This window comes from Phodopus roborovskii, unplaced genomic scaffold, assembly GCF_943737965.1.
Source record: "Phodopus roborovskii unplaced genomic scaffold, PHOROB, whole genome shotgun sequence".
Lineage (NCBI taxonomy): Eukaryota > Metazoa > Chordata > Mammalia > Rodentia > Cricetidae > Phodopus > Phodopus roborovskii.
This window is the reverse complement of record NW_026126571.1, coordinates 5,613,858-5,628,325: the sequence shown is the minus strand read 5'-3', so window position 1 is coordinate 5,628,325 and position 14,468 is coordinate 5,613,858. Positions and strand designations below refer to the sequence as shown.

At 42.0% G+C, this 14,468-nt stretch overlaps 2 protein-coding genes across 2 annotated transcripts; one reads left to right on the top strand and one right to left on the bottom strand.

Annotated features, from left to right (window-relative positions):
- The first annotated feature begins 1,820 nt into the window (after positions 1–1,820).
- LOC127235818 (regenerating islet-derived protein 3-beta) lies at positions 1,821–4,578 on the top strand. Its single transcript, XM_051203255.1, has 7 exons — positions 1,821–1,843; positions 2,100–2,162; positions 2,454–2,534; positions 3,036–3,180; positions 3,356–3,493; positions 4,025–4,151; positions 4,408–4,578. The coding sequence occupies exons 1-7, from the start codon at positions 1,821–1,823 to the stop codon at positions 4,473–4,475; spliced, it is 645 nt and encodes a 214-aa protein (XP_051059212.1). The 3' UTR covers positions 4,476–4,578.
- Positions 4,579–8,265: 3,687 nt separating this feature from the next.
- Positions 8,266–10,729, bottom strand: LOC127235817 (pancreatic beta cell growth factor). Its single transcript, XM_051203254.1, has 5 exons — positions 10,654–10,729; positions 9,611–9,729; positions 9,300–9,437; positions 8,578–8,704; positions 8,266–8,333 (listed from the first exon to the last, which is right to left on the bottom strand). Exons 1-5 carry the CDS (start codon positions 10,727–10,729, stop codon positions 8,266–8,268), a joined length of 528 nt encoding a protein of 175 aa, XP_051059211.1.
- Positions 10,730–14,468: the final 3,739 nt, after the last annotated feature.

The following is a 14,468-nucleotide window of genomic DNA, read 5'->3' as shown; positions in this document are numbered from 1 at the left end:
CATTTCACTGTAGGTGCATTAAGTATCAGGGTTCCTGGTTGCCTCTTTTCCCACCTCAGAGACAGCACTCACTCATGCCTGCTCTAAACCTGTTTCTTATATAACTATAAATGTTGGTGCTACTTCTCATTAATTTGCCCAGCTACTCTTAGGACTCATTAGAATTTAATAATCATATTAGCTAGATGAAATGTAAGTTTTTTGGTGATTCTAGAAGCAATTTATTTTGACATGAACTTTGACCATCTAAGACTTGATATCACAGACAGTGAAGAAGGAACTAAGGAAAAAATTCCTCACAGAACTTGAAGAAAAAGCTGACACACTAATTGGAAAGAGGAAATATTCTTAACTAACCCAATGGTAGTGGAAAATTTCCTGAAGCAATGACAAACCCTACCCATGACCTTATCAGATGCATTCCCGTCATTCACTTAAGTGCCCTTTCTTCAGGTACTCTTAAGAAATCTCTATTTTCTGGCCCCACAAACTAGTTTAGAGGATAGTTGACAGTCAGGTTAGTAGGAGATAAAGAAAGGTAAAAGCACCAGAAAGCTCATGTAGGCAGCTGTGTGTTTGGATGTCTTCTTTATAATCGCATTCCTTTTAGAAACTGATTGTCTCCTCACAGGCATGATACGCCATCCCATCCCCAACGTGTTCTCAATACTGCTTCTCCAATTAATACACCTATTTCAGGGTCAAGGCCAGCTTTCTCTGTTGCCATCAGTAGGAACCTTGAGAAGGTTCAGAGCCAAGAAGTAAGGCAAGGTTCTTGAGATTCTCATGTAGTGATGATAAGCAGTGTTACACACAAGAAAACTGTCCAAAACTTTGCCATCATCCTGTCTTCCACCAGCTCACTAACAATGGGAAGTAGCATAGGAGACCATCATTAGAAACTCGTAATTTAGCCTGCCCTCCCCACACAGGGCCCACTGCTCCACTGCTCTGGTTGAGCACTGGGCTAGGGTGGAGGTCCAACAACCCCTCCACCTCTGGGGAACTTTCTGGATCTTCTCTGAGCACACTGGACCCATCTATCCATGCGGGCCCACCCTGAGTCCCCATCTGTCTGCCTGATTTTTTGACCCCCATCGCCAGGCCTCTCCTGGAGGACAACCCTGAGTCCCTGCCTGACTGATATGAGGAAATCCCTTGAAGAAATGGAAAACAAACAAACAAAGAAAAAAATTGGAAGAAATGAACAATTCTCTTAAAGAAAGTAAGAAAAGCCAAGAAAACACAACCAAACAGATGAAGGAAACAATTCAAACAGTTCAATACTTGAAAACTGAAATAGAGACAATAAAGACAACACAAACTGAGGGAATGCTGGAAATAGAAAAACTGGGCAAACGATCAGAAACTACAGATGCAAGAATAAGCAACAGAATACAAGAGATTGAAGAGAGAATCTCAAGCACTGAAGATAAACTAGAGGAAATAGATTTATCTACCAAAGATCTAACCCATCCTTAACACAAAACATCCAGGAAATGTGGGACACCATGAAAAGACCAAACCTAAGAATAATGGGCATAGAAGAAGGCAAAGAAGCCCAGCTCAAAGGTACAGAAAACATATTAAACAAAATCATTAAAGAAAACTTTCCAAATCTAAAGAAGGACATGCCTATGAAAGTTCAAGAAGCATACCAAACACCAAATAGACTGGATGAAAGAAAAAAGACCACTCGCCACATAATAATCAAAACACGTAACATACAGAAGAATAAAGAAAGAACATTAAAAGCAGTGAAGGAAAAAGGCCAGGTAACATATAAAGGCAGACCTATCAGAATTACACCTGACTTCTCCATGGAATCTCTCAAGGCCAGAAGGTGAGTGAGTACTGTTCACTCATGTTTCCTGGCACGGAATATCTAGAGGAGGGTGTGGAAGGTTAAACTTCACTCACATCTGAGGGTAAAGCATGGCTTCTAACTGGAAGCAGGCTGTATTTGTGAAAATTCTGTATCCTTGCCAGGAAGAACCTCCTGCTCCTTCTGGGAACCTCCTCTAGTTTATACCAAGCACTACCCGCAATCCTACCCAGCATAAGAATTCCAGTCATTCCCTTTGATGCCCCTCCCTCAGATCCTGTTATAAAAGCACAGCCATCATTGCACTGGCAAACCACTCCAGATCTCTGCAAGACTGGTAAGTGGGAGCTGAAAGATGTCAAGAGCCTTGCTGGGGTCCATCTCTCACTAGGAGAAGGTTTTCGAGGATTCTTGCTCTCATGTAACACAGAGCTTTGCTACAGCATCAAGGCTACCTATGGAGCTCTCAGAGGAAGAAGGAAACATGGATTTATGGACCACAGGGGAAAGATAGAACAAAATCAGTGTTTCCCTACAGAACTAGTAAAATAAAGAGAGTGATGGTCCTTTCTGTATGTCCTCTCTATCTACCCTACCAGGAGTGACTCTGATTGTTCTTCTCTAACAGGCAAGATGCTGTCTCACATAACACTGGCCAGCATGTGCTGGATGCTGCTCTCATGCCTGACGCTCTTGTCCCCAGTGCAAGGTAAGACTCCTCTGCCCGTGGCACTGAGTTCCTGTGGGTGTTTAGAGTCATGGAACAGAGGAAAGTCCCATGAGGAATTATGAAGAATGTATGTACAGGGAATCTGCTGCAATAGCTCCAACATCCTGCATTCCTCAATGTCATTGGTTGTGGAACATACCATGGTGACCTGCCACCAGTGGAATGACAAGATTTATCATTTTGTTAGGATGCTATAATTTATGTTGTTAAGACAAAACAAGGGGGAGAATAACAATGAAGTCTATGGTAGAAGAATGATGGACAACTGAGGTTAAGCCTATCAGCCCAGAGTTGGTAGAGCCATGAACTTATAGGTAGGAAGAGGAAAAACAAGGCTGTTTATTCATTAGTAATAATAATTTAAAAAGTCTCAAAGACTATAAGAAGGCTTGATATTGACTTCCTTCCAAGAAATAGTCTACTAAAATAATCCCTGTTTTGACCAACCGATTTACATCTCATTTTTCATTCCACCCTGTTTTTTCTATTTATCTTACTCCACCCAGGTGAAGACTCCCCGAAGGATGCACCCTCAGCACGTATAAGTTGTCCCAAAGGCTCCATGGCTTATGGCTCCTACTGCTATGCCTTGTTTCGGATACCACAGACCTGGTTTGATGCAGAAGTGAGTGTTAAGAGTTAGAAAGTACATGTGGGTCATAGGGAAATGTTGGGTTCCATTATCTCTTGTTCATTGTGTCTGAGATAAATACCTGGCTTCAGTGTAGCTTCTCGATTACCTCTGCCTGGCCATTATCCAGTGAAGTTTAAATCTTCTTTTCATTCTGCCCCTTACACAGCTGGCCTGCCAGAAGAGGCCCTCAGGACACCTCGTGTCTGTGCTCAGCGGAGCTGAGGCTTCATTCCTGTCCTCCATGGTGAAGAGCACAGGCAACAGCTACCCATACATCTGGACTGGGCTCCATGATCCTACCCTGGTACAATTCCTTCTTCTCTGTTTCCCCTCACCTGCTATTATCACATAGGTACATGCTGAGCATCCCCGGAAAGAATCCTAAAGAACACAGAGGTCAGACATTGAGACAAGGGAAACCTTCAAGATCAGTAGTAGAACTGAGCTCTGTGAGGATTCGTAGAGGTTAGATGAAGAGCGTTTATCTGTTCTAGACTTTCTGATGGTTTCACATGAGGCATTGGAAGAATTCACTGTCAATTTCAGGGAGTCTCAATAATAAATAATATATAAACATTCTACTTCCATTTTAGAGGAATTGGTTAATTTACCACCATTTATATTTCAAGTAAATTTCAGTGGTCCTAATTTCATCAGTAGTTTCTAGGTTTATATCTAGAAATGGAGACAAAAGTAACTTGCATTCCTATGCTCTTGTCTATTGTGTATGACCAACTGAGTTCTGGGAGATTGGGAGGATTCAGTGTGCCACTGAAGGTTTCCCACAAGCACAGCTTTGAGGACCCCGCCTATTATCTTGTTCTTTTCTTGTCAGGGTGAACAACCCAATGGAGGTGGATGGGAGTGGAATAATGGTGATGTGATGAACTACTTTAACTGGGAGAGAAATCCATCCACTGCCTTAGACCGTGGTTTCTGTGGCAGCTTGTCAAGAGCTTCAGGTAAGAGAGGGAAGAACCTCCTCCCCTAGAGGCACATCCAGCTTCTCACATCCTGGGTACCTCTGAGCTAGGAAGTGGAAAGTGGTCTTGTTTTCTCATCTTCTTCATTGGCTTCTTGGATAGCTCCTTTCTCTGGGTTGTTCCACTGGTGAGCATGAGGGAGTGGCTTTTAAGTTGAAGCCACAGGTTGAGGCATTTCTTCATTAAGTTCTCAAGATCCACACTCCTCAATTACTTCACCCCCTTCTTTTTCCAGGATTTCTGAAATGGAGGGATAATACCTGTGATGTGAAGTTTCCCTATGTCTGCAAATTCAGTGGTTAGGCTTCTCCAAAATCAAACAGCATGAATTTGTCCTGAAGCTCATCATGGACATGGGATGGAATGTGAAGACTCACCCAGGAAGAGCATTCCTATCCTCAGTCCACATCAGACACCTCACTGGCTCTTTTCAGATCTTGCCTTGGTCATTTCTGTGTAGCTTGTGTCCTGGAGTCTCAGAGAACAATAATAAAACTTTAGTCACACTTTGAGTCTTTGTGTTCCATTAAAATATTATTTATTATCACTGTCTATGTTATGTATGCATGTATGGGTGTGTGGATATCACAGTGTTCCCATGGAGATCAGAGGGTAATTTTGGGGATTCACTCCTGCCTTCTTTCTGTTGAGACAGGGTTTCTCTTATTTTTGCCACATAATAAACTCACAAGGGTCAGGACAGTTGTCCAAACTCTTCTACTTCCCATCTCTCCATAGGAGTACTGAGTTTACCAGTGGCAGCCACTGTGCCCAGCTGTTTTTATTGATTTCCCTGGTAATGAGGGCAAACCAACTCAAGACATCAAGCTTGAGAAATAAAACTTTAGCCTACCAAGCCACCTCACTGGTCCTGTGCACAATTTTCTATTGAAATTATTTTGCATGTAGTATATAATATATTCTGATCTCCTCCCCAAACGCTTCCCAGATCATCCTCACCTTCCTACCAACTTCACAACTCCATGACCTTTTTATATCTATCACCAAAAAAAAAAAAAAAAAAAAAAAAAAAGAATAACTAAAACCAAGAAGCAGACACAAACTCTGCAAAGACGTGAAAATGGGAATCAAAATATTCAAGCAAATGACAAATAAGAGGAAGGCTTTCAGAATGGCAGAGGAGACATCTGACAATTCTTAGTTCTATCTATACAGACAGTGCCTAATGGTGCACATTTACCACTGCACTGTAACTACGAATGTAGGCCATGCTCATGGAGGGTTGTACTGTGACCATATGAAGGCATTACCATCCCTCACAGTCAGAGCTCCAGGTGCAGGCTAATGGCTGATGTTCTCAGCAGTTCAAGATTCATCTTTGTAGTCTAACATTAAAAACTGCACTCTATATGAATGGCAAGTTTTGTTGGATATGGTAAAAAATTGAACTTACCATAACAGTGCAGACACAAAGAGTCTAGAGCTTTCTTACTCTCTTTCCAACGAGAAAAAAAGAAAATCTGAAAGTACTTTAACAAATTCTTTTTAGACTAAGGAGAGAATGGAAGCAACAGGGAAAATTCTTTTCTGGTGTTTACAGAAGAACCAAGTGCATAGCTTCCTCCTCTACACCTATACGATGCGGAAAATGTCTGAAGATTAAGTGTTGATCCTTGGTAAGAGGAAGACACTCCTACAGTCTTTATTTCTATGGAGACCCACCCAACATTACCATTGGGAATTTTTTTCTCACAGCATTCATCAAGTTTTCATGATCAAAGCAAAAAAAAAAAAAAATGATAATAATCTCTGCAAGACCTGTGACAAGGGGGAGAAAAGTAATCCTTTGAAGTCAGCCATGTAACTAGTAACTCTTACCACAGCCTGGGCAAGGTGCTTGTTCATCTCCCCCAAACTTTACTTCCTGGTTTTTCCTAGAGTGGGGAAGGCTAAGAAACCCCTTTGTAAGTCTTGAGCTCGGATGTAGGACTAGCACTGGCATTTATGTTTTGTTTATTTTTGTGTGTGAGTGTACATGTACACCGGATCAGGGGTTACTTCTGTGTTTTTAAGGTGACAAGAAAGTGTTAGTCCTCAGGCTCTGGCCACCTTGTTTTATATTATGGGGTGTTTCATGGGCCTGAAATTTCTCAATTTAGCCCTGAGAGCTGAGATCCATCAGTCTTTGCTTTCCTAGTTCTGAGACTACAGACATATGGCACCATACCTACCATTTAAAAAAAAAAAAACTAAGAAGATACCAGACATGAAGCAAAAGATACCCAGCCTACACAGTCCACAAGCCCAGAGAAGCTAGAACCCTCTTCCCAAAACAGCTGGAAGCAGATGCAGAAATCCACAACTAACCAATGGGCCAACCTCCTGGAGTACAATCGAAATGAGGGAGGAGCGATGATATGAACAAAGGAGTCAAGACCATGATGGGGAAAGCCACAGAATCAGCTGACAGGAGCTAGTGAGAGATCACAGAGACAGGTCTGACAAATGGGGAACCTGCATGAGACTGAACTAAACTCTCCTAATATAGGTGACAATGTTGTGACTGGAACAATACATGAGGTCACTGGGAGTGAACCCAAGATCTAACACTAATACACACGCTGACTTAGTGGAGCCCATTCTGTATGGAGAGATGCCTTGTCCAGCCTAGACACAAGGGCGTGGGGGTGGAGAGGTGCCTTGGTCCTGCCTCAAGGAGATGATGGGACACACTTAGTAGACTTCCTAGGGGAGGCCTCACCCTCTCTGAGGAGCGGATGGGAGGAGTGGGGCGTGGTAATTGGAATGTAAAAAGTAAATTAAAAAGAGAGAGAGAGAGAGATGCCACTTCAGGTTATGGTAGTATGAACAGCTGGTAGAGCTATGAAGTACTTAGTCTATTCAAAAGAAGGACAGCTGGGGAATTCCAACAGGTGTGAGAAGCAGAGGCAGAACAAAGATCTCTAGCGAGAGTCATGTGCAGAGCTCCGTATTGTGGGACAGTTGTGCCAGTACACAATAAAGAAGGGACACATTCAGACCAGTTCCAGTCAAAGGTCACTGGCACTGGCCACCTGGAAGCCACAGCCTATGAACAATCTGGAAATTAAGTCCCAACCTTTTCTAGAATAATCATTTTGATTCACTCAACTCAAGCACTTCAGCTTGAAATAGATTTTTTTTATTTTTATTGATATTTTATAATCTATTGATGGATCTCATCTATATAGATGACCTTTCCTAGCCTATGTATAACATTGAAGAGAACAAGCCAATATTTTGTTGTTTTATTTCTCTTATGAACTCTTTTCAACATCCTGTTTTTATTTGCGTTTTTCTTTCCTCTCCATTTCTTTCCTCTTTCCTTCTAATTTAAGTTATTGTTATTACCTTCTTCCTTCTTCTTCTCTTAACCTTTATCCTGATGTCAATTTTGTATTTAAAGGTTTATTATTATTATTATTATTATTATTATTATTATTATTATTATTTGGAAATGAGGGAGTAAGAAGGTCCAACACTCTCTACCTTTACCTTTATGGTAAGTCCATAGAAGTAATATGTTTTAAAGCATATTCTATAAAAGTTTGAGTGTTCAAAGTAGATTAAAGTTATGCTTCAAAGATGGTATTTATGGTATACTGCCTAAATAACATCAGACTCCATGTGTCCCAACAGGAAGCTATGTATGGACAGTCAGTGTGAAGGAAGGGCAATACTTTCATCTGTTCACAACATCATCTTCTCTAAGCCCTGTCCAAATTTCCATCACAGCATACCAGTAGACATACAGTTAGACCACTGTTTCTTAGGAACAATGGTTAGAACTGGGATGCAGTGATTTCCAAAATTTCTTTCTATAAACACTCCGCATGACTTCATACAGCCTCACTCACTGCAAAAACAGACCACAAAAGCCCAGATTGTTGATGACGTTTTATTTTTGTTCTCTGAGCCTTTAGGTTACAGCCCCCAGAGAATGTTCTGATGGGAGAACAGCAGAGACAGTATGAAGGATTTGGGGTGGATATGTAGGCAGAGCTTGCTCTTTCTGCGTGAATCCTCGTACTCACTCACTCCCTTGTCCTTGTGAGCTTCACAGTATTTTCAAGGTGTTGAAATAAGAACTGCCCTAGGGCTTGAATTTGCAGACATAGGGGAGTAGTGTTTCACAATTAAAATCTCTCCACTTCTGAAAGCCTACAGAGACACAAGAGGTAAAGAGGATGGGGCAGGTGAATCTGTGTATTCAAAGAAAGAATGACTCAGTCTCTACTCTGGGCTTAAGACTTCTCTCCAGCGTGCTAATCACTGTTGCATTTCCAAGGGGAGGACACACAGAGAGAACCATGAGAGAAGATGGCAGATCACAGGTCCACACTATATCTCTCAAACCCGTGTCATGCCACGATGGTCAGCCTGGATGTGGGAAAATGGTTCTTACCCGAGTTCCGGGACAAAGCTGCACAATAACCATGGTCTGCGGCAACAGAGGGGTTTCTTTCCCAATTATAGAAGGTCAGCACGTTGGAACTGCTCCACGTCCACCCACTTCCATTGGGTAGTGTGCCCTGTAGGGTGCGAAGGGGTGGGTGACAGAGATTCACTAGCACCCTGTTCGCATGCTACCTTTACTGAAACACCCGATTCTATATCTAGCTTTCCCAAACTTGGTATGATCAAACCCTGTTGCCAAGAGCCTTCTGGTGGAATATTATTCCAGAATTACTTTGTCCTATTTTCAAACCACAAAAACTATGGAATGAAATTGGGATGTACTAAAATTTATCTTTTCCTGATAAATACAAGTGGGGGTACTTTTGAGGCTTCTTCAGAAACAAATAAACAAAAAAAAAATCTATTCTATAAAGAGAAAATACAGAATGTTTCTTTGTTCAGTATTTCCTGACAATTGTTTGTACAGACTCCCTGAGATCAATGGAAATATCTTTGAATATCTCACACATAAAAAAGTCAACCACAGGCATACAGACTTCAAGTAAACGCTGAGATTTCCACAGAGCTCAGCTCTTCAACTGATATTTCCCTTGCTCTAATGCCATCCAGCATTGGAGGTCTATCCTTTTTTTTCTGGGAAGTCACAGGGACTCTCCCACAGGGATAAAAGGCACTATGGGGGAAAGCAAGACAAAGATAGGATCATACATATGAGGGATCATGGAGTCCAATCCAGATGTATTGGTAGCTGGTCTTACTGTTCTTCACCAGGGAGGACACGAAGGTAACTTCACCAGTGCTAAGCAGAAAGGCCAGGTGTCCTGAGAGATGCATCTGGCAGAACAGCTGTTTGAAGGACAGAATGGAAACAATATTAAAACCCCACTGGGAAATGGTAGAGTATAGGTGAGCGACTGGGTTCATCTCAGTCAATTAAACCACAGAGATTGAAATACAACACTCCTCTTGACCCAAAGGACTTCCTTCTATTGCTAGCAACCCTGTATGTCACTACTCACTTCTGCATCAGGCCAGGTCTGTGGTACCAAAATCAGTGAATAGCAGTGGGAGCCAAAGGCAACTGAGCCTTGAGGACAGGTGATGCGTGAAGAAGGCAGTTTCTTTTGGGATTCTTCACCTGGTTTAGAGGGAGAAATAGACAGTGATGTCGTTCGTTAATAAGAGAGTGGAGATTAGAGAACAGAGCTTCTTGTGAAATTGTGACTATAATCCTGAGTTCCCACTCTTACCATTTCCCTAGTTCTCAGGCTGTGAAGTGTGTGTGTGTGTGTGTGTGTGTGTGTGTGTGTGTGTGTGTGTGTGTGTGTGTTGGGTGTATTTGTATACATGAGCTGAGCATGTAGACATGAATGCCAGAGGTCAGTCTCAAGAGTCATTGCTTAGTCCCTATTCCTTTGTAGTTTTTAGAAAGGGTTTCTAACTGACTTTGGCTGGGCAATATATTTTGATAGAGTGGTCATCAAGTGATTACTCATGGACATTTCTGTATCCTCTTCCCCGGGACTTGAATTAAAAGCATGCACACCATGTCACGTTTAATTTATGTGGGATCCTGGTGTTTAACTGGAATCCTCATGCCTGCTTTAAAGAGCGCTTTACTGACTGAGCTATCATATCCCCAACTTCAGCTTCTTCATGTGGGAAGAGACTTCTTCATGTGGGAAAACATGACTTTCTATTTTACCCTTCCTGCATTTAATAGCTCTTTACTTTCTCCCTTCTCTGGGGGGGGGGACAGCCTATGTGGTTCACCCTCTGTCCTCTGTCTCCTTCCTTAGAGTTCATTCCTGACATTCACACTTTCCTATTTTTTTTAACCTGCCAACATAAATTAAAGGCCACTGACAACATAGGGAAACTTTCTCTCCATTGCAATGCTGCACTTTGGTGTAATCCACCTCCTCCAGAATGAGGCAGGATGATGAAGATTCCTGTGAGAATGCTCCTCTTACTTAACACATTAGACTCCCCAAAGCCTTTCTCTTCTCCTTGCCTCTGAATACTCAAGGGGGACCCAGTGCTAGATGCAGAGCAAGTTTACCTTCCACCAAAGAAAGGAACATTAGGCAGGAAAGCAGCATCCAGGACACACTACAGAGGGTCATGGGAGGCGTCATGGTACCTGTGAAGGAGAAGGGAGCGTGGGCAGAGAGGACATGGAAACAGACCACAGACTCTTTCTTTAGTGCTTGTCTACCTCTTCGTGGAAGCATTCGTTTGGGTTTGACCCATGTCCTTCTATTCCAGAACAAAATGGAGCACCCATGTTCAGCCTTCAGCTCCAAGCTCTGCTGAGTTTCAGAGCACTGCCTTGTGAGGGCAGAGGACTTTCTCCATCTTCTCCTGCAGTGCAAGAGGTGAACCCATGTCTATTTCCCATCACCTTTCAGCTTCAGCTTACCTGTCTTGCAGAGATCTGGGGTGGTTTGTTGGGACACAGACGACTGTGCTTTTATAATAGGATCTGAGGGAGGGGTATCAAAGGAAATGAATGTGTGCTTATGCCTGTCAGGGTGATCGATAGTGTTTGGCATAGATTCAAGGAAGTTTCCAGTAAGAATGCAAGACTTTTCACGGCAAAGACTGGGAACTGCTACACATGTGTCTCTTTTCCTGTTAGACCAGCTCTGTCCTCGGATGCAAGTCAAGATTAAAATCCTACCACCATCTACCAGGTGTCCAGTTCTGCAAAACTTAGGAACACTCAGGTTAAGCAGTTTTATATTTAGTAAACTCAGGAATGCATTTTCAATTGTACTGAAGAACTGACTTCTGCAGGTATAGGTAAATTTTTATTTCTGTCTAAAAAGATTTAAGATATGTCACAAGGGGAAACTGCAGGACAGTTGGGACACATAGGGACGCTCTGCAAGAAATAAGAAAGTTATGCATTGATCTTAGTTCAGTCCCAATTTAACTCAGGAAAAACATCTCTGAGAGAGTTCAATCTAAGTGTGACAGTGTCCCCTTTAATCCCACTTTTAACCAACATTAGTCACCAACACACACATGCTATTACTCCTCTCTGTAAATACTATCTTTGTGTTTTATTAAAATATAAAAACCCATAGCATTTTTTCCCTTTCCATGCCTTTCAGCACTTTTCTTTAAACAGATGTGGGTTGTTGGACCTCTATCGTTTTTGTATCCAAAAGATGCTTTTCTGCTTTGCTGGGACTGAGTTTTCCCACATCTCTTTGGAGAAAGTCGACACTGCTCCTTTCATCGAAGGAAGTGTCACAGATCTCAAACTTTTAGTTTAAACTTTCAATTTTCTGATTAAAGATTCAATTGTTTATTCTATTTGGTGAAAGGTTTGTAACTACAGTAATGATTGACAGAGCGCCTCCCAAGGTAATCTTGTCAAAGGTAGCCAACAAAAACACAAATAAAAATCTGCAAGAAGCAAGGACTTGATCGTGTACAAAGTGCCTTTTTAGCAGAAATTCTAGGGTTCAGAAGAGTATGAAATGGTGTTCACACACACACACACCTGGGCTAGAGAGTGTCCTTGCCTCAAGACAAAAAATATAAACAAACCAAAACAACAACAACAAACAAGGAAAACAAGCAGGCAAAAACCAATATAGCAAAAAGAAAAGTTTACTGAGACTATCATTTTCATGACTGCAGCTACAGGGCAAAACAAAAAAGCTTCATAAACCTTCTCTTAAGTTGACCTTCCCATCAACTCCCATCCCCCATCTCATTCCACCCTCTCCTTACTTCCCTCCACCTACAGGTGAAGACTCCCCAAAGGAAGTGCCCTCTCCACGGATCAGCTGACCCATGTGCTCCAAGGCCTATCACTCCCACTGCTATGCCCTAGTTATGACACCTAAATTCTGGTACCAAGCAAATATGAGTTTTAAAGTATGGGGTTGAAGTTAACAGCATAAAGTATGAGCTGGCAGTGAAAGAGGCCGCAGATTTTCATGATTCCATGGGGATCAGAATGACTGTTCTTTCTTTTCTGTAATCTTCCCAAATCTACCTCACCACTGATCAGTGAGGTCTCAGTCTCTCTCATTCTGTCCCTCGAATAGCTGGCCTGCCAGAGGAGACCCTCTGGACATCTTGCATCTATTCTTAGTGGAGCTGAGGCTTTCGTTGTGTCATCCCCGGTGAATGGCAGAGGGAATAACTACCAAGACATCTGGATTGGGCTCCATGACCCACAATGGTTAGATTGTATCTTTTCCCCATTTCATCTCCAGAAGCTGATGTCTCCCAAGCACAGTTATTTGACTCCAGTCCATGTATAACATTAGGATGACCTAGCACTCAGATGTTGGGTGACATTAGGGTAAGAGTTGTCCTCAATGCCAAAGGTAAGGGCTGAGTTCTATGGAGGTTCCTAGTCTTCAGCTTAATTGCTTTGCCTGTTTCCTGTTTTCACTTTTTCTTAAGAAAACCAACTGGTGTGTTCTTTGGTCTTCAAACAATCTTCACAAAGAGTTCTGAAAGCATTGTAAATTAAGATAAGATTTATATTATTATTTAAAGATTATTTATTGATTTATTTGTATGTATTCCACGAATGTATGTGTGTGTACCATCTACATGCCTGATGCTTGAGGAGGTCAGAGAATGATTTCAGATTCTTTAGAACTTGAGCTACACATGGTTGTGAACCACCATATGGGTGTTGGAAGCCGACCTTGTGTCCTCTGCAGGATCAGGCAGTGCTCATATCTGCTGAGCTCTCTCTTTACCTCCTACTTTTATTGTTTGTAGAGAAGATATTGTGATATTCAGAGGCTATTCTGAAACATATTATTACACATTGTATAGCAAGTACCTCATTAGCCTAGTTCTACAGTTCTTGTGATTATTGACAAAGAGAAGCCCGTGAAAGATAGAAGCTAAATCAGAACTAATCCACCTCCATTGGGTTCTTGCCCCTGCAGAGTAGATGTGTGAAGAGAAAATACATTTCATGATTTGAAAACTTGCAGATTAATAATTTAAAGAAACCTTCATTTGTACTTTTGTGTTTTACTTTCGTGGTAAGACTCTGTGGAGGGGCAGAGAGTGCTTGCAGAAGGAAACTGCATGTTCACTACTGTTCAGTGCATCCCTCCTGGTTTGCTGTGGTGAGTGTGGCTTCTACTTGTAGATAGATTAAGATACCATGTAACGAGTAAGGTTTTTCCCCTTGCCGCCAGATCCACCATGGCGCCAGCCCCAATTAACACATTGAGATTCTGTATTAGATATACTTCTGTTGGCCAGTTACTTGTTTCTTAGCAGCTATCTCTGTCTTAATTATTAACCCATTTCTATTAATCTAAGTATTCCCACATGGTCTCATCTTACCAGGAAGTGGGGCCGGCGTCAGGTCTCCCCAGTCTCTCCATGTTGACTTCTCCTTACTACTTCCTCTTTCCTCCTTGTCTCTTAGCTCCACCTATCTTGCTTTTCTATTGGCCAACAGTGCTTTATTCATTGACCAGTATGAGAAATATATTTACAGAATGACATCTCCCATCAATACCGCCCTTTCACACACTCACTATTGGGTAGAAGAAGGATAAAATTACCTGTCTGTATCTACTCATGGCAATAACAGTAGGGTAACCCAGTTAAACTCCTATAGTTGGTGTCCTAACCCTAACTCTAACCTTCAGGAACACTTCCTATATCATATAAACTCTGTCTGCCCTTGTGCCAGGCAGCCTCTACATACTGTGACTCTCAGCTGACATTCATGACCATCAAGGATCTCTTCAGGATATTGAAAGGTGCTTATTGTCAACTAGATCTCATCCATTTAATTCACTCTCCGGCATGCTTCACAGCCTCAGTTGCTGTGCGCACCTACCCCATCTGCAGCCTTAGATTCTAAGCCACGCC